This window comes from Terrapene carolina, unplaced genomic scaffold (assembly GCF_002925995.2).
Source record: "Terrapene carolina triunguis isolate 2854851 unplaced genomic scaffold, T_m_triunguis-2.0 Scaffold374, whole genome shotgun sequence".
In the NCBI taxonomy this organism is placed as follows: Eukaryota; Metazoa; Chordata; order Testudines; family Emydidae; genus Terrapene; species Terrapene triunguis.
In genome coordinates this window covers 3,237,535-3,255,486 of record NW_020664725.1, presented here as the reverse complement: position 1 = coordinate 3,255,486, position 17,952 = coordinate 3,237,535, and the positions used below count along the sequence as shown (strand labels likewise).

The following is a 17,952-nucleotide window of genomic DNA, read 5'->3' as shown; positions in this document are numbered from 1 at the left end:
TTGACCATGCTGTTTGACCACCTCTGTTTCCAGATTGGTGTACGGAAGTAAAAAGAGACAATTAGAACATAGCCAGATTCTGCATCATTGATTTCTCCTCCACTGGGAAGCTGACCTGCAAGGCCACAGACAGCTGCTACCTCTTCACAAAGGAGAGACACTGGTGTCAGAACAGGCCAGCGGTGTTGGGAAAAGGGGCAAAAATATTTACTTCCCCTTATGAAGCAACTTGTGGTCTATGGATGAAAAGTGCTACACTAGAGCAAAGCATTGAGACCAAGACCAAGTGCTACAATAGTTTTCTGTCTCTTAATCCTTTGATCTGTATGTATTCTGCTCAGGCTGTAGATCAGGGGTTCTCAAACTGGGGGTTGGGACCCCTCAGGGGGTCGTGAGGTTATTACATGGGGGGTCATGAGCTGTCAGCCTCCACCCCAAACCCGACTTTGCCTCCAGCATTCATAATGGTGTTAAATATGTAAAGAAGTGTTTTTAATTTAAAAGGGGGTCGCACACAGAGGCTTGCTATGTAAAAGGGGTCACCAGTACAAAAGTTTGAGAACCACTGCTGTAGATGACTGATGAATCTGAAAACACCCATAGCAGATCATGCAACATTCTATTTATTTAGATGCATCACGTGCACTGCATTTCTGTTGTGAAATAAGCGGATCTTATGAGAAGGTCATATTTAGTCTCTCTCTCTATTTCATTCGAATGTGGCGAGAAGGTACTGTAGTCTGAATAATCATAAATCAGATGACAGAGTGGAATAAAGTCCTGGGGCAGCCGTGACTATTCTGTCCCTGTGACAGCGTGTTGTTGTACTGTTCTTGTGCCACGCCCTTTACAGAACTGTTGTTACAGCTTAGAGTAATTGTCAGAAAAATGAATTCCATGTATTTATTACAATAGAAGGAAGCAGTGATGGAATCAAACAGAAAAGGCCACTTGGCTCCATCTATGGTTTTTCCAAGGAGACTCATGCTCCGGTCAGTTGCACAAAATAAATAACCAGCCTTCCTGGAAAGAAAGCTGAATGACTCTGGCAGTTACATCAAAAGTTACCAACAGACAAGCCAAAGACCCTTTTAGCATCTTCAGTTCACGAGCTTTCAAGTTGTTTGCAGCACATCCAGGTCAGTTCAGCCAGAAAAACAAAGGAAAGACAGGCAGATAAGCCTTTGACCCTGAAGGATCTCAAGGCCTTTACACATACACAGAAATCATTTTGCCCAACAATAAAATGCAGCCACTGCTGGGTGGGAACACTGCAGCTATTTCACAACACACAGCAATGCTAATTCCGACAGGAAGAGAATTAAAATACTGCATCCAACAGGAACCGCAGGAGGGAATTTTCAGGATGCAGGAAGCAATGAACAGAATTGGAATGGTCAGAACTAAGTTTGGAGTCACAGGTGGAAGAAAAGTTTAACAAGATTGTGTGAATGGCTTTGCACTCTCTGGTTTATACCCGTTCAAAATCTGAATAGACCAGACCTGTAACTACTTTTAGTGAAAAGTTGTTCTGCAGTTATACTGGCACAAAGATGCCTTATACTGGTATAGCTTGTTTTCCTTCCTGTATGGAAATAAATTATAGCAGAATAAGCAACTTTAGACTGGTATCTCTGCATCCAAACAGGTGGCAAGGGTTGTGCCAGTAAACTATTCCAGTACAATTAAGCCCCACAATGTGTGTGTGTAGACAAGGCCTTAATAAATCAGGAAGTGAGAGCACTGTCATTCAAAGCACTGCTGGTTCAGGGAGCTAGAGGGTGAGTAGACATTGGGGGTTGAATGGCAGGGGATCCATAACAAGCTAGAAATCTTTTCACTTCTGGATCACCAGTTCTGGTCCATACTGGTTCTTTATTTCACCCTCTTCACTCTAGTATCTGGGCATCTGCCAGAAGTGCATTGAGTCATGTGGCCAACATCTGACACATGGAGTTAATTCTCTCTCAGTTCAGGACTAGCTCAGTTCCTTTCAGCTGCGGGGTGACTCATTGCTCTCAGTCCAACAGAGGAGCAAAGGTCTCAGTGGACCATGGGAAGCCAATTCCTCTCCCTTTAGAGGGAGTCCCTTTAGGTCAGAGTTAAGTTATAATGGTGGGGAGTGGCAGTGAAAGAGAATGAGACGGAGCTACTTGAGTTGTACTTGTTCTGGAAAGAGAGGGAGGATTTCAGTGATGAGTGCTGTCAAGACACTGCTTTTCAAAGCACTAAAATCACACACAGCATATAAGGAGAGTCACAGTTCAAGGCTCCTCAGCCTCTGTTGGGTAGAGACCTACATCTCTCTCCCTCCTGTCTGGGGTATTTCCAGGCTGCCCAGTTCCCTGCCTACATTGTGAATTCCCTAGTAAGGGTATGGCTACACTTGCAGTTATACAGCGCTGTGAGTTAAACCCGCCTTCATACAGCGCAGTAGGGAAAGCGCTGCAGTCTGTTCACACTGACAGCTGACAGCGCACTGGTGTGGCCATATTTGCAGCGGCATTGGGAGCGGTGCATTATGGGTAGTTATCCCAGCATTCAAGTGGCTGCAACATGCTTTTCAAATGGGGGTGGGGTGGGGTGGAGTGTGACAGGGAGCGTGGGGGGAGAGAGAGTGGGTTTTTGGGGTGCTGAGAGTGTGTCAGCATGCTGTCTTGTAAATTCAGACCCCCCTCCCTCCCTAACACAGTGGATGTGTTATTCCTTGACTTTAGCAAAGCTTTTGATACGGTCTCCCACAGTATTCTTGCCGCCAAGTTAAAGAAGTATGGGCTGGATGAATGGACTAGGTGGATAGAAAGCTGGATAGATTGTCGGGCTCAACGGGTAGTGATCAATGGCTCCATGTCTAGTCGGCAGCCGGTTTCAAGCGGAGTGCCCCAAGGGTCGGTCCTGGGGCCGGTTTTGTTTAATATCTTTATTAATGATCAGGAGGATGGTGTGGACTGCAATCTCAGCAAGTTTGCAGATGACACTAAACTGGGAGGCGTGGTAGATACACTGGAGGGTAGGGATCGGATACAGAGGGACCTAGACAAATTAGAGGATTGGGCCAAAAAAAACCTGATGAGGTTCAACAAGGACAAGTGCAGAGTCCTGCACTTAGGACGGAAGAATCCTATGCACTGCTACAGACTAGGGACCGAATGGCTAGGTAGCAGTTCTGCAGAAAAGGACCTAAGGGTCACAGTGGACGAGAAGCTGGATATGAGTCAACAGTGTGCTCTTGTTGCCAAGAAGGCTAACGGCATTTTGGGCTGTATAAGTAGGGGCATTGCCAGCAGATCGAGGAACGTGATCGTTCCCCTTTATTCGACATTGGTGAGGCCTCATCTGGAATACTGTGTCCAGTTTTGGGCCCCACACTACAAGAAGGATGTGGAAAAATTGGAAAGAGTCCAGCGGAGGGCAACAAAAATGATTAGGGGTCTGGAGCACGACTTATGAGGAGAGGCTAAGGGAACTGGGATTGTTTAGTCTGCAGAAGAGAAGAATGAGGGGGGATTTGATAGCTGCTTTCAACTACCTGAAGGGGGGTTCCAAAGAGGATGGAGCTCGGCTGTTCTCAGTGGTGGCAGATGACAGAACAAGGAGTAATGGTCTCAAGTTGCAGTGGGGGAGGTCTAGGTTGGATATTAGGAAACACTATTTCACTAGGAGGGTGGTGAAGCACTGGAATGCGTTACCTAGGGAGGTGGTGGAATCTCCTTCCTTGGAGGTTTTTAAGGCCCGGCTTGACAAAGCCCTGGCTGGGATGATTTAGTTGGGAATTGGTCCTGCTTTGAGCAGGGGGTTGGACTAGATGACCTCCTGAGGTCCCTTCCAACCCTGATATTCTATGATTCTATGATAAGCAGGTCTGCTTTGCCGTCCACTCAGAGGCTACCGCATAAATGCCCACAGTTAAATTACCAGACAGCTCTGTCTAAGCAAGCACATTTATTCTTAAAACAAAAGCATTACACAGAAAACATATTGAAACAATAAAAGCACCTACACACATGCTGACAGCTTACCAGAGATCAGCCCAACTCCAGCAGGTGAACAGTCCTTCAAACTCCACCAAGGGGGTTTTCTGTGGTCACAACTTGGGAACAGCTGTTAGCTCAGAAGAAGCATCCCCACAGCTCTGTCATTCCTTTCAACGGGTGGGGCCTTGGGGAACAGGTGATCAGCAGACGATGGGTTGCTCCTCAGGGCGTAGCTTCAAAAGGCTGGGTCCGGAGGTGAGAAACTGCCTTCCCCTCCTCCCAAGTATTTCCTAGGAAACCCACTGAACCAGAAGTGCACTCTTACCTGGCACATTGTTTAAAAGAGTTCGCTGAAGCTCATAACACTTCGCAGGGTTGACATGAGCCATGTCTCCCTCCTAGAGACGTTACATACAATCCCACTACAATACGTGAACATTTGGATTTTTCATACAAGAACTCCTGGGATCCTTATTTCAATAAGGTTTGTCCTGGATATTGCAGGAAATTACCATAGCAGTCATAAGGGGATTTGAGTTGGCAATTCCACCCTCCCATAGCTCTTGATAGCAAGTTGCCCTGTCCTCCCCACAGACTATTGGGTTTGCTACCTTCAGATTTTCACTCTGGACATTGCAGAAGACTTACAAGCAAGTATTCTGCCATTCACCAGCTGTAAAAATTTGCAGGCGATTTCATTAAAAAAGGGTGGTGAAGAAAACCTTCCGTACACGAACCACCCTATTTCTCTGTTAGCTACAACTCTGAAACCGACCGTTGACAATTTAAGTGGCAGCACTGTTAACTATTGCATTGCTGCTTATTTTAGCAGAAATTAGCAACTCACGTGTTTGTTCCATGATCCCAAACTGCTCCCCGTGTGCCAAGCCCTCCTCCTCCCCACGCAACTTCTAATATGTAATTGTGTGTTATGAGTACATCCTGCAGTGTACTGAAAATGCAGGGACAGTGAAAATATCTCAACACTACAGATTATCCATTTTCAGATTTAATTCAGTAAAAATCCTCGTTTTTTTCATTTATCTAAAACTGATGAGGAATTGCTGCAAAATGCAGGGGTGTTTATATCACAGAATGGGATAAACCTTTAAGGGAGGTGAGTTTAGCCCCACCTGTGACTTATCCTCCTAAGTCATAGGCGCCGACTCCTTGGGTGCTCCAGGGCTGAAGCACCCACAGAAAAAATTAGTGGGTGCTTAGCACCCACTGGCAGCCAGCTCCCCCACTCTCCCCAGCGTCTCCCCTCTGCCGGCAGCCCCATCAATTAACTCCTCCCCCGCCTCCCAGCGCCTTCCGCCCACCGTGATCAGCTGCTCCACGGCATGCAGGAGGTTCTGGGAGGAGGGGGAGGAGCAGGGATGGAGCAAGTTTGGGAGAGAGGGCAGAACTGGGTGGGAAGAGGCGGGGCGGAGGCTTGGGGAAAGGAGTGGAGTGGGGGTGGGGCGTGGGGCGGAGCGGGGGTTGGGCACCCCCAGGGCAAGGAGGAAGCTGGTGCCTATGTCCTAAGTGATAGGTCTGAGACCAGGGATCAGGTGATAGCCTACAGGTTACATGGTCCTTAGATTAAAGATTAACAAAGCACCTCTGTTGGAGAGAGCCCTGCAGGTGACTCGGGGGTCAGGGGAAAGGGGCCAGGAAAACAGGATCTGGTTTACAGAAATAAACCATCTCCGAAGAAAGGGACTGAAATTCTGCTACGTTGGGAGCTTTATTTGATCCACTGCCCTGGGAGTCAGCCCACCAGCTTCTAGTTTGTCATAGAAGTTAGGTGCACCTTTCCACAGAGCACAGAGGACGTGATTCCGTGGGACACTTGGATGAACAGTCTCTGCTCAAACAACATTTTATTGATAGAAATGCAGGAAACGGTTACTACGGTGAGGGGAACGCAATCCCGATTCTTACAAAATTGAGTTAAAAAAAAGTCAAAGACAATAAAAATAATCCATACATAAAAAGGTAGAAAACCAGCCCACTTCCAGTCCCTGAGATCTCAAGCTTTGCCTGCTTCCTGGAATTTCTTCAGCAAGGCTTCATCTGCCCGGAGGGCAAAGGTCAGCGTACGCTTCTGGTAGTACTGGGGGTCGAGCTCCAGATTGTCAATAACGTCCGACAGGAGGTGAGCTCTCTCCACTGAGCAACCTGGTGCATCGTAGCTCAGAGCGGTGAAATGCACATGCAGGTGGAAGTAGGATGGCTGGTAATGCAGGTAAATCCGCAGCTGGGAGCCAGCCACTCCAAAGCGCTTTAATATGGCTTCCTGGGGAAGAAAGGGTAGAGAATTTAAACTCCCAAATAATACACTGAAAAGTTTTAGCATCATATCCAAGGGCAGGGGATTGGATAGAAGCACACGGGTACATCCGATGACCTAGCCCAGTCTCTTGTGGCGGTGAATTAACATCAAGGGACATCAATACTACTCCTCTCATTCAAAGATCTCAAAACATTCAGGAGAAACTTTCCAAATTGTACAAAGGAATTGCTGAAATACAGCAACCTATGAAGTGGAATATAAAAGCTGAGTGGATCGTTTAGAACAGAAAGTGCAGAATACCAGCTGAAACGGCAAGGGGATGGGGATTCAGGTAGCAGAATGCAAGTACTCGGCTGGAATTTAGCCAGGACAACAGGATTAATACTCCTGCTTTACAAAAAGTGCCATGGGACCTGTAATGACCATGAGGGATCAAGCCCTCAGTTCCAGGTCTTGTCCGAGAGTGACAGAAGACGAGGTTTTGGTTACACACTAAGGAACTTGTTCTCCAACGTTTGTACATATTTTCCCCTTCTCAGATTCCTGCAGAAGGAAATTGACGGACAGGGTCATGCAATACTAGATACTTGGCCGACAGTCCGTCCAGCTGTAAACCCACCGCTCAGAGTCTCTGTGAGAATTCTAACCCAGTGGAGACAGAGGCCAGCTGCAAACTAAAGCTTTATTAGAGAGGAGGGAAAGGGGGGAACAGACTCCCAAAGCATTGCTTAGCCAAGCCCTGCCCAAAAGCCTGTTACCAGCCGAGCTCACTGGCCATCAGGTACATGCCTGCAGAAGAATTTAAATGGGTGGAGAACTACTTTCGGTTCAGACATACCATGCAGTGAAAACATTCAGGAAAGAGCTGTAAAAACAGACCGAGATGAGCGCTTACTGCATGTGCTTTAGCAGCAAGGATTTATGAGAGCAGATGCCAAGGCTGTGACGATGTCTGAGCATCTGAGCTGTTATCTAACGTTTAAAGCACAAGCTGGGAGGCAGAAGGCGAGCAAGCGGGGGGGGGGGGGGGGAAAGGGAGGAGATGGTGTCCACTGTGGGGGAAAGCATCCCAGTACCACATATAGAGGAGCAGGGGGAAAGGGAGGGTAGCCACCACCCCACACACATAGTTGAGCCTAGTGGCACATGTCCCCTCACACATGTTATTCTCCAAGGCAGATGCCTGCTCCAGCAGTGATCCCAAATCACCAGGCCCGTATGCGCGGGACACAGCCTCATGGGTAGGAAAGCAAAGTGCGCCGACTCAGCACCTACCCAGCACAGGGAGAGGGGTAACCGTAGGCCAGATTCTGATCTCAACTCTGCCAGTATAAAGCCACTCTACTGAAGTCCCTTGAGTCTGTCCCCACCGGGTCACCAGTGAGACAGACCCAGAGCTGGCCCCGTACAAGCCCATTTGATGAAATGGGGGTTTGCGGAGCAGAAGGCTGCCTCCTTCCCATTAACTACCTCCATAATGAGGCCTGTTGGTTGTGGGGGCTGGATAACACACCCAGCATGTTTCCCCTTAAGAATGCATTCTCTCAGCTTTTATTGTTCCCCATTCCAGCCTCATCGCTCCAGTTTGCTGGGTGAGTTACAGGATCCTGTTACCAGTCGGTGTAATTAAAGCTATAAACAGCGACAGTGAACTTGTCAGGGACCTTCCAGCATGCTGCGCTCGTGTGCTTGTTGGGAACACTAAGATGCCTCACCCAATCTTTTAATTAATCTCTGCTCTCCCCAGGGCAATTACTTCCTGAATTTCCAGTGCAATGAAGGGGAAAAAACTCAAGTCCCTGTTACTGAACATGCTGTATCATGGGCCTAGAAAGATCATCAGGAGCAGAAAAATGGGCATGAGTTTAGAAGCCATTTATTAATGCAGAGGACAAACCTCCTGCTCGACTCAGGAGAGCAACTGCCCCCCAACTCCAATGGGCAGTTTCTGCAGGGGTCACGGTAATAATGCTTAGCACCTCTACAGCACTTTGTATTCAGAGATTCCAAGGCCAGAAGGGACCTGTGGGATCATCTAGTCCAATCTCCTGTATGACACAAACTTGATTAAAAAAACACCCCGTGATAGAAGAATCTACCACAATCCTTGGTGAGTAGTTCCAATGGTTAGTTACCCTCACTTAAGAATCTGTGTCTTAATTCTAATCTGAATTTGTCTGGCTTCAACTTCCACTGGATCTTGTTAGACCTTTGTCTGATAGATTGAAGAGCCCATCACCAAATTTCTGTCCCCCATGTAGGTACTTACAGACTGTGATCATGTCACTCCTTAACTTTTCCTTTGGTAAGCTAAATAGACTCGAAGGCATGTTTCCCAGTTCTACTAAGCACTTCACATATTACCTAGCACATTTGTCAGACCCTGGCAAAGTAGGTATTATCCCCCTGTTGCAGATGGGGAAACTGAGGCACAGAGAGGGGACGCCCATGATCACACAAGTGGCAAAAAGAAATAGAACCGCATTGTCCTGACTCCCGGTCCCCTGCTCTAACCACTACCATCCTATTTTCCTCTCTAGAGCCAGGAGTTTCCTATCTTGCAGCTATCCTGAGTTCAGCAATCTGCAGAGCAGCAGTGCGCTTTCTCCGATGGGCCCAGAGCTCCATTCTAAGTGCTAGTGGCTCAAGCCAGGGCAGTTGGAGTTACAGCGTTGGAAAGGAATGGAAGAGGAGCCTCATATAGCACATGCTAAAAACAGTCTCAGTGAAGGATTGACTTGGCTCTGGCTAAAAAATCCCAATTCCAAGTCAGACTGTGTGTTCAGACTTTAGCGCTCCAAGCCCAGGTGCCAAGAGGAAAAGGGTGTTTTCTTTTAAAAGAAGCGTCAGATTCTGCTCCAAAGAATGGGTAATGTCACAGCCAGGGTTACATCCACCGTCTCTCCATGGCTGTTCCACAGAGCCAGCTAATGCAGTGACTTGGAAGCCAAGAGACAATAATCAGGTGGGAGGCTGAATTCAGTAAAGATGGACGCTGCTGCTCTAGGCCTTGAGACAGACTCTACCAAGAGCTTGAGCCCAGTCCAGTTTAGGATGAGCTGCTGTGATCAAAACTCAACGTCCCAGCATAAGAAATGCACTAGTCTGCCATGGAGAATCCTTGTCCTGGCTGCAATTCTGAAGCTGGAGGAACCTTTTGCTCTTCTTGGGTCATGTTCACAGAACTGGGAGCTGCAGATTGGGTTTGTCCCAAGAGGAGGACACTGGCAAAGCTACGGAAGAGCACATTAGCCTTTGGAGCTCTGTGTTCTGACCTCAGGAGAGAAAGCAGGCTGGCAAGACAATCGCGACTCCCTGCTTATGTCCAATGGGAGCCGGGAGAGTGAAGGGAGAAAACCAGAAAATGCTTCCCATGGCCCTAAAGAGACATGTTGCTTTCTTACGCACAGAGCTCTTATTACTGCCTGAAGCAGTTCAAGCAGGTCCGCTGTAATGCCTCTCGCCTCTAGTGAATAAATCTTGCATCACAGTTAGGCCACGTCTACACTACCCGCCAGATCGGCGGGTAGTAATCGACCTATCGGGGATCGATTTATCGCGTCTCGTTTAGACGCGATAAATCGATCCCCGAATCGACGCCCGTACTCCACCTCGGCAGGAGGAGTAAGCAGAGTCGACGAGAGAGCCGCGGCGGTCGACTTGCCGCCGTGAGGACGGCCAGGTAAGTCGAACTAAGATACTTCGACTTCAGCTATGCAAATAGCGTAGCTGAAGTTGCGTATCTTAGATCGACCCCCCACCAGTGTAGACCAGCCCTTAGATTTTATCTTTTTCCTTTGCTAGTTTCTCCCTCTAGCACAGAAGCACCACCAGGCGCGTCATATACAGCGACACAACAGGCCTTAAGGGTGGTGCCCGGCAGGGCAGCCACATTTATGCATAAATTAGTATTTACCTAACAATTTTCATCCCCAAGAGCTTCACAAACGGCACTCAGTATCACTGGAATTGCAGCCACCTCTGGGGTGGGAAGGAACATGCCAGGTATGCAGTAAAGGCAGAGCTCTTTCAAACTGGATCCTTACACTTCTAAGCCATTTCCTCCACTTTGTGTTTCCATTTGGGTAGCAGCTGCTGTGGGGACCCCGTTTCCAACATCTGGTCTAACAGAAAGAGTCACTTTTCATTTTGTCAGTGACATCTGACAGCAGAAAATTAATCACAGCAACTTACTGTCCCCAGCAGAATAGGTGCGGCTGGAGTACGAAACTGTAAATGCAAGCCCGGGGTGTGTAAGCTGGTGGGTATGAAACACTCCGGACAAAACCCCATGCGGAGAACTCCGCTTGCGGCATATCCAGACACTTTCTAGTCTGCTCCCTGAGCAAAAAGCTGTCCTGAAAGCCCAGGTTGACTCCCTAAAACCTCACTAGCAGGAAGCCAGCATCAGCAGGGTGAAATTGGTTGCTATTCCCTGCTGATGGGAAACGGAGGCAGTTCCGAAACTGATCTTCCACTAGTAAAACAGAGACCCTGATGGGTGCTTATATGCTAAGGTGACGGGGGTCATAAGAAGCCGAATAGATAAGTGACGTAACACCCACCTTCCCTTCTTGCAAGATGTTCCTCAGCAAAGGCAGGTGCTCAGCGGTGAGGTCTCGCAGTGACTTTATCCCCCGACGGTGGCAGATGGCTATCAAGTACAGGTCATCTAGCTGCAGAGACAGGATATTGTTACCACCAAAATATAACATAAAAAGCAGCAGGAGATTCTAGGTCTTAGAGCTTCACAGAAAGTATAACTACACTAGTGCAGGTATGAGAGGAGTCTTGCCCCATATCGATATGGACTGTTGTCATCCATCACACTACCACCTAGATTTGGCTGAATAGTATTTGTGAAATAGGATACTAGATATCTTCCCCCCATATACTTGGACATGCTTCAAACCAAATGCACTGCTTCAGGTAGAATAAACAAATTTATTAACTATGAAAGACAGATCTTAAGTGATTATAAGTCAAAGCATAACAAGTCGGATTTGATCACATGAAATAAAGCAAAATGCATTCTAAGCTGATCTTAACACTTTCAATGCCCTTACAAACTTAAATGCTTCTCACCACAGGCTGGCTGGTTGCCCTTCAGCCAGGCTCTCCCCTTTGATCAGCGCTTCAGACGCTGGGTGGTGATGTCTGTAGATGTAGGTGGAAGAGAGAGGAAGAGCATGGCAAATGTCTCTCCCTTTTATCATGTTCTTTCTTCCCTCTTGGATTTGCCCCACCCTCTTCAGGGTCAGGTGAGCATTACCTCATTGTACTCCCTAACTGGCCAAGGGAAGGGGGGTGACTCACTCGAGAGTCCAACAGATCCTTTGTTGCTGCCTAGGCCAGTGTCCTTGGTTCCTGTGAGGCTGGGCTGGGTTTGTCACATACATGCCCCGATGAGGTGTAAACTGCCCCTCTGTTCCTGGAGAGTTTTGCCTGGGCTTGTTTTAAGCCATGCGGACACATTTTCAGCCTCATAACTATATACATGAAATTACAACCTATAACATTACTATAACAACAATGCTCAGTGTATCATGAGCCTTCCAAAGACACCCGACATGACCAACTTTGCATGGGATACCACAGAATCATATTATAAGGATGAACATGGAGGTGCAGGGTGTTCCCCCGAGATATAGAGTGTCACAATGATTCCCATTTTACAGCTGGGTAAAACGAGGCACAGACTTGCCCAAAGCCAGAGTGAGGCAATGGGAGAACTGGGAATAGAAGTCAGGAGCCTATATTCCCAGCCACTTGCTCGAAGCATTGTCTCCCTGCAGGACAAGAGAGCAACGTGTCCCCGTGAACAGATGATAAGAAGGAGATTTTTCTAAGAATTCAAAAGGGCAAAAGCGTAACTTTAGATTTCAAAATGGAAAGATCTCATGTGTTTTTGCTTGAATATTACAAACTGGGCTAGTTTCCAATCACTTTGGTTCTTTAAATAACTCATCTCTCAAGAATTAATGAGTCAATTCACAATACCAGTATAGTGAGGCTACATCTCATCTACAAAATGATCAGCCAGGCTTCCAGCATTGCCCAAGGTACTTGGTGAAACAAACATTTGATCACCTTTATGGACATAAGTCATTATAAATGGAAAGAAACAAAAATATTTTTGGCTAGGTATTACATACAGGGTAACGCACATACACAGATGTTCTCTCAAGATTCTTATTGAGTTTCAAGGGCTGTACTGGCCATGAAATCAGTTGTAAAGTTCTGATTTGTCAGAACATACATGCATACTATTATTAATGATTATTTGTATTCCAGTAGCATCAAGAGACCGCAGCTGAAATTGGGGGCCCATATAGAGCCACATCTAAAACCCCATCTATATTCTGCATGTTTTCTGCCATGGGATGACAACGCTTTACAGAACACAGCTTTTGTAGCACATGCTATCAGCTGCCCCATGCTTCCAAAGTGTCATCCTTCATGTATGTAAACATTCCCTTTCTGTAGGGTCCTACAGCTTGTGCGCCTTGAACTGAGTTAGCTACTCTCTAAGGTACCTTCAACATGTGTGTATAGAACAAATAATTTAGATGTCTAAGATCCTCTCTGCTTTTTTGCTGTTAAAATAATTCCACCTGGCTATTCTGAAAGAGCAGTTTATTTGAGAATATGGCTCTCAAGACGCCTGCGCAGACACCCAAAGCATGACACTTCCAATTACATCTTTTCGATTCCAAGGCACGAAGTGATTTTCATTACTCGACACTTATTTATCATTCTCAGGCTGACCTAGTTAGCTCAGTGGGTTCACTTTATAGCTCCTAGACAAGACAGCATATTATCGAGGCTTATTAAAATCACCCTGGGCTCTCTATTGGACCTGGACTACAGAAGCAAAGCAAATCTCTCTCTTCTCCTTAGAACAACATCTGTATGTTGCTGTTTGAAATAAATAAGCCTGTTGCTAAAAAGCCTCTGGATGATGTAATGTACAACATTTCAGGCAACGCCTCAGGGCTCCTGTGGGTTTGAGAAGAAGTGAATGGTTAGAGAGATCTAAAACGGGCTTTTAGCAGCATGTTTAACTAAAACGCATTCCTCAATGCAGGCCAAAACAACAGCTACTGTGTTTCCTAGGTATCAATTTGCTCCCATTATATATGGCCTGGTGAGCCTGGAGAAGATCCTTCTAATCCAAACCTCAGCAGCTAAAATGGATGATTAGAGGCACTCCCTGCACTAGTTCAAACACTTGGAAAACTCAGCTTGTCCACGTGGGAATTCCCATTTCCCTGACATCACTGGGCTGGAACAGAACTTCACCCACAATTGCAATTTGAAAGTTACAATTACACAGGGAGGTCTGTAGCTCTGCCCACTTGCCGCCGTTGGGGAGTGGTCAGAGCAAAGAGAATCATGCAGACGTGTAATAAATCAGTGGCCACATGGAGTTTGTAACCATCCTTTCCAGAGCATGCCGTGGTCCAGATTCCCAGCTAACATCAACCGGTGTGGTCTCACTGAAGTCAATGCAGCGGCACTGTTAAGAATCTGGCCCTATGACCGCTTAGGCTTTATAGATGTCAGCTGAGCTCTGAACCTGTGTAAAGCCCAAACACCTTAACCATGGAACCTGCCCATTATCTGTAATTATACTAAGGCTTATAAACTCTGTGGGTCCCCAGCCGCTAGAGAAAGACACGATGACACACAACTGGGCAGGTCAAATTCTCCCCAGCAGAGCAATAGCCAGCAATATGTACACTGCACAAACTGTACATATTGTTTGTGCGGTGTACAAACAGCTCCAGTCTTCTCTTAACACACAGAGAATGCAATGTTTTGGAAGACTCTAGCCTTGCAGATGCTGATGCTGAAATCACAGTTCTAGATATCCAGCAAGAGCGTCACCTCCATTGCCTTATTTAGGTGGGGAGGGGGGGGAAAAAATAAAAAATAAAAAAAAGAGTGTGCAGATTTCACATTTTGACAGCGAGGAACGTTAGCAGCTTCTATTCATTTTATTGAGGTCACCGACATTCAGAACAATTTCAAAGAGTAAACAAACAAACAAAGAAGAATCCCTGCTGCAACCCACCAGCCTGAAATAATTAAAAGGTCCATCAGTGCGTCAGCCTCAATTAAAGTGCTACGTTAGCGGAACAGAACCCTACTGAGCAGGCTTCTAAGTCCTAGCTCGAGAGATGCTTTGACAGCCCTACTGGGAGCCATGTGGAGCTGACGTAATTTAATTTAGTGGCTTAAGGCTCTGGGATGGAGCCTGCCACGTGTGCCGATTGGATGAATCGAAATCAGACAGTTCAGAACAGATGAGTGCTTTGAAGAATCACTGCTGAAATGGTTGTTATGCCAGATAGCAAGTTTAATGCGATATACTCCTTGTAGGACTCGAGATGCATTGGACTCCAACTCGTTTGGTGTTTTTCAGCCTGTAATTTATTTACACCGGGTGTCTGTCTTCTCCTAGAGATATTCTCTCCTGACTGCACATCCCTGAACTTCCCACAAGTCAGCTGATCTGAAGTACATCATTCTGCTCTTTCTGGGGGCAAGACTATGAACTGCGTATGCAACTTGCTGACTGCATGAGAGCATGCAGTGCACTGAAGTTTGTAACAAAGGCTCTATGACGAGTGTTCTGACTCTATTCTTTTCCTCTCACTTCTTAGGGGATGTCCCTATTGAAGCCGCATTTTCTCAAAATAAAATAATTTATTATTTGTCTAATGCCAACCGTGTCCTAAGAATTTGAGGGCAATTTGCAATTCTAGAGCAACTTCCATCCAAGGATCCCCAGGTGTCTTGCAGGCGTTAATGAAACTACACTTCACAATACCCCATGCAAGGCAGGCAATTGTTATCCCCATTTTAAATAACAGAGAGGGGCCAGAAACCCAAGCACTTTAGGAGCTCATCCCCAAAATGTGCATTAGGAGGAGGCTGTCCAACTGGGCAGAAAGCAAGTGAGAACACAAGTGCTCTAGTCAGGGGAAAGCAGGTGGAAGATCGTCCTGGGGAAACCCAGGGAGTGGACATTAGAGGAGTCCACTTTGAAGGCCCAGGGAGGTAGTGCAGAAGGAAGGAGGACAGGACAAAAACGGCTTGCCTAAGGCACCAACACACATGGGATGAACCTGCCTTCAGATGGCCCAGTGCTTGTTCAAAGCCATTCACAGCCATTGACCAATCCCTGGTTCGTACGGGGCCAAAGACAAAGTGTTCATCACACTTCCTGTACAGGCTCTCCGCTGGGGGGAGTGGCTATGAATCCTGGGGGATCTAGATACTGGAGATGGAATCTAAACAGCTTCCTTGATCTTTTTATTGCTTCAGTGAATCATTAATTGAGGCAACTCTTACATATATTCTATGGGTTTTAAATCTCAGCAGCTGCTCTGTTACCGACAATTTCCACACGTGCAGATCACTGAGCAGAAACGGTCCGACGTACTGCACTAGCCTCAAGCTTTCTAGCACCCGAAAAGAGCAGAGGCCAGAAGACAGAATTTGCGTTTAAGAAACCAAACAGATTATCCCGTAGTTTTAAAGACAGTGGAGACCTGTGGGAAAGAACGGTATTTTACACATGCCAGTATTTGGGGATGAAATGGAAGGGCTCACATTGCTTGGCCTTCTGCTTGGTTTTTTTTAAATGAAGGAGTAGGAAACAAGGAAAAACAATACAATCTAGGTATCACCTGGCCTAAATATCTGAACTGGTTCCAATGATGCTGACAAACTAATCTCTCTACAGCAGAGGTTCTCAACCTTTTTCTTTCTGAAGCCCCCGCCCCGACATGCTATAAAAACTCCACGGCCCACCTGTGCCTCAATAACTGGTTTTCTGCATATAAAAGCCAGAGTTGGCATTAGGGGGTAGCAAGCAGGGCAACTGCCCGGGGCCCCATGCAACAGGGCCCCCCCACAAAGCTACATTGCTCAGGCTTCAGCTTCAGCCCCGGGTGGCGGGGTTCAGGGCCCTGGGCTTCAGCCCCATGCGGTGGAGCTTCGGCTTTCTGCCCTGGGCCCCAGCGAGTCTAATGCCGGCCCTGCTTGGAGGCCCTCTATGGGGCCCTGGACCCCTGGTTGAGAACCACTGCTCTAGAGGAGCTGGTATCTGCACTTCTAATCCTGGCTGGAGTCACATGTTTCAGTTCTAGAGAACTAGAATTCACGCGTTTCGGAATTCCTACATGAAAATATTTTCACCAGGGGCAGGGGGGATGGTTAATTTTAAGTAGCACTTTTCATCCTGAGATCTCAAAGCACTTGTCAAAGATGGATAAGTATAACTATTCCCATTTTACAGATGGGGAAAACCAAGACACAGAGATTAAGTGTTTTGCCCAATGTTGCACAGCAAGTCAGGGAAGAAGCCAGAAATAGGATCTCCTGACTCCCGGTCCGGTGCACTATTTGCTGGACCACACTTGAATATAAGAGTATAACGTTATTTTGCAGCATTAGCTCAGAGTGCTCATGAGTTATTTTCAGTCCTGGCCCATATGTTTTATAAAGTGGAACAATAGAAAGCCTTTCCCAGCTTAGCCTAGATAAATGTTCTGAGGATCAGAAACCCAAGGCAAAATCCTGGTTCCACTGAAATGAATGGGAGTTTTGCCAATGATTTCAATGGAGCCAGGACTGCAACCTTGGAGTCTTGTTATTTTGAGCTTTAGGGTTTAAACTCCATTTATTTGGTCCCAGGCCTTGCAGTTTCTAGATCACAAAAGTACCGCATTAAACATATTTGGTATAAGAACCAATACATTTAGGATTATAGGCTGGACTGAGGTCTGTGAACTTCAAGATGTGCAGAAGGAGGAGTATTCATTCCATAAGGGGTTAAGTAGTTGCTTATGAGGTGACTGTGTGATACAAGTTATGATAGTAACCTTGATGCAAGTGCAAATAGTTAACACTCTAGAAAGAAGGAAAGTTAATTGCATCAATTAAAAGGGACACTGTCAGGTTGATTTATGTCTAATATTTAGGTTTACAAAAATGAGGTTTTACAAAATCTAAAAGTCAATAGAAATTTGTCAGGATAAACAAATAACTTTGGCTTTAAACATGCCCCGGCAATGTCTGCGTAGGTGCACAAGAACCAGAAAGTGAAGTTTACTAGTAAGTCACTAAACAAAAGTGAAACTGACCAGTCTGTTCTCATTGTCAAGCAGAGTGAAGTGTTACATTAATGATACATAATTAACTAACACCACCATTAATCATAACAGTACATTTAATTTTTAAAACCTGCAGTTTTAATAATCTCAAGTGTGGTTAAAAATACAGCTAAGGAGGCTTCTTGTGTGTTACTTTGAAACAGGCATTGTCCCTTTAAAGAGCTAGAGGATCAAATGAGAAGCTAACCTGTTTCTGATTCCATTTAAAATCTGGAATGAGAACGAAACCATTGGAAGAATCAGGGTTTTCGTGGATTATTCGATCAGCCTCAGCCGTCTTCTCCAGGATATTATACACCCACTGGAAGAAAGAAATACGCAGTTTATAAAGACAGCAAACAAACAAACGCTGCACCCTTCACCTCAAGATCTTAGATTAATTCAGATTCACTGCAAATGGAAGCTGCACTTGGATTTTAAAAAGGACCAAATAATTTTATGGCCAATAACATTTGTAGTTAATTATCCATGAAATAATCAAATGTGCTCCACGGCATCAGCTGATCACTAGAGA

General features: G+C 46.2%; 1 protein-coding gene across 1 annotated transcript in view; it reads right to left on the bottom strand.

The window, feature by feature from the left end:
- Nucleotides 1-5,698: 5,698 nt before the first annotated feature.
- DCPS (decapping enzyme, scavenger) overlaps nt 5,699-17,952 on the bottom strand; it is a 45,642-nt gene continuing 33,388 nt past the window's right edge. Inside the window, exons 3-5 of the mRNA XM_024209655.3 lie at nt 17,626-17,739; nt 10,818-10,928; nt 5,699-6,255 (exon numbers count right to left, since the gene is read on the bottom strand). Of these exons, the coding sequence (XP_024065423.1) occupies nt 5,989-6,255; nt 10,818-10,928; nt 17,626-17,739 (492 nt within the window). The 3' untranslated portion in view covers nt 5,699-5,988. The remainder of the gene's footprint in view (nt 6,256-10,817; nt 10,929-17,625; nt 17,740-17,952) is intronic.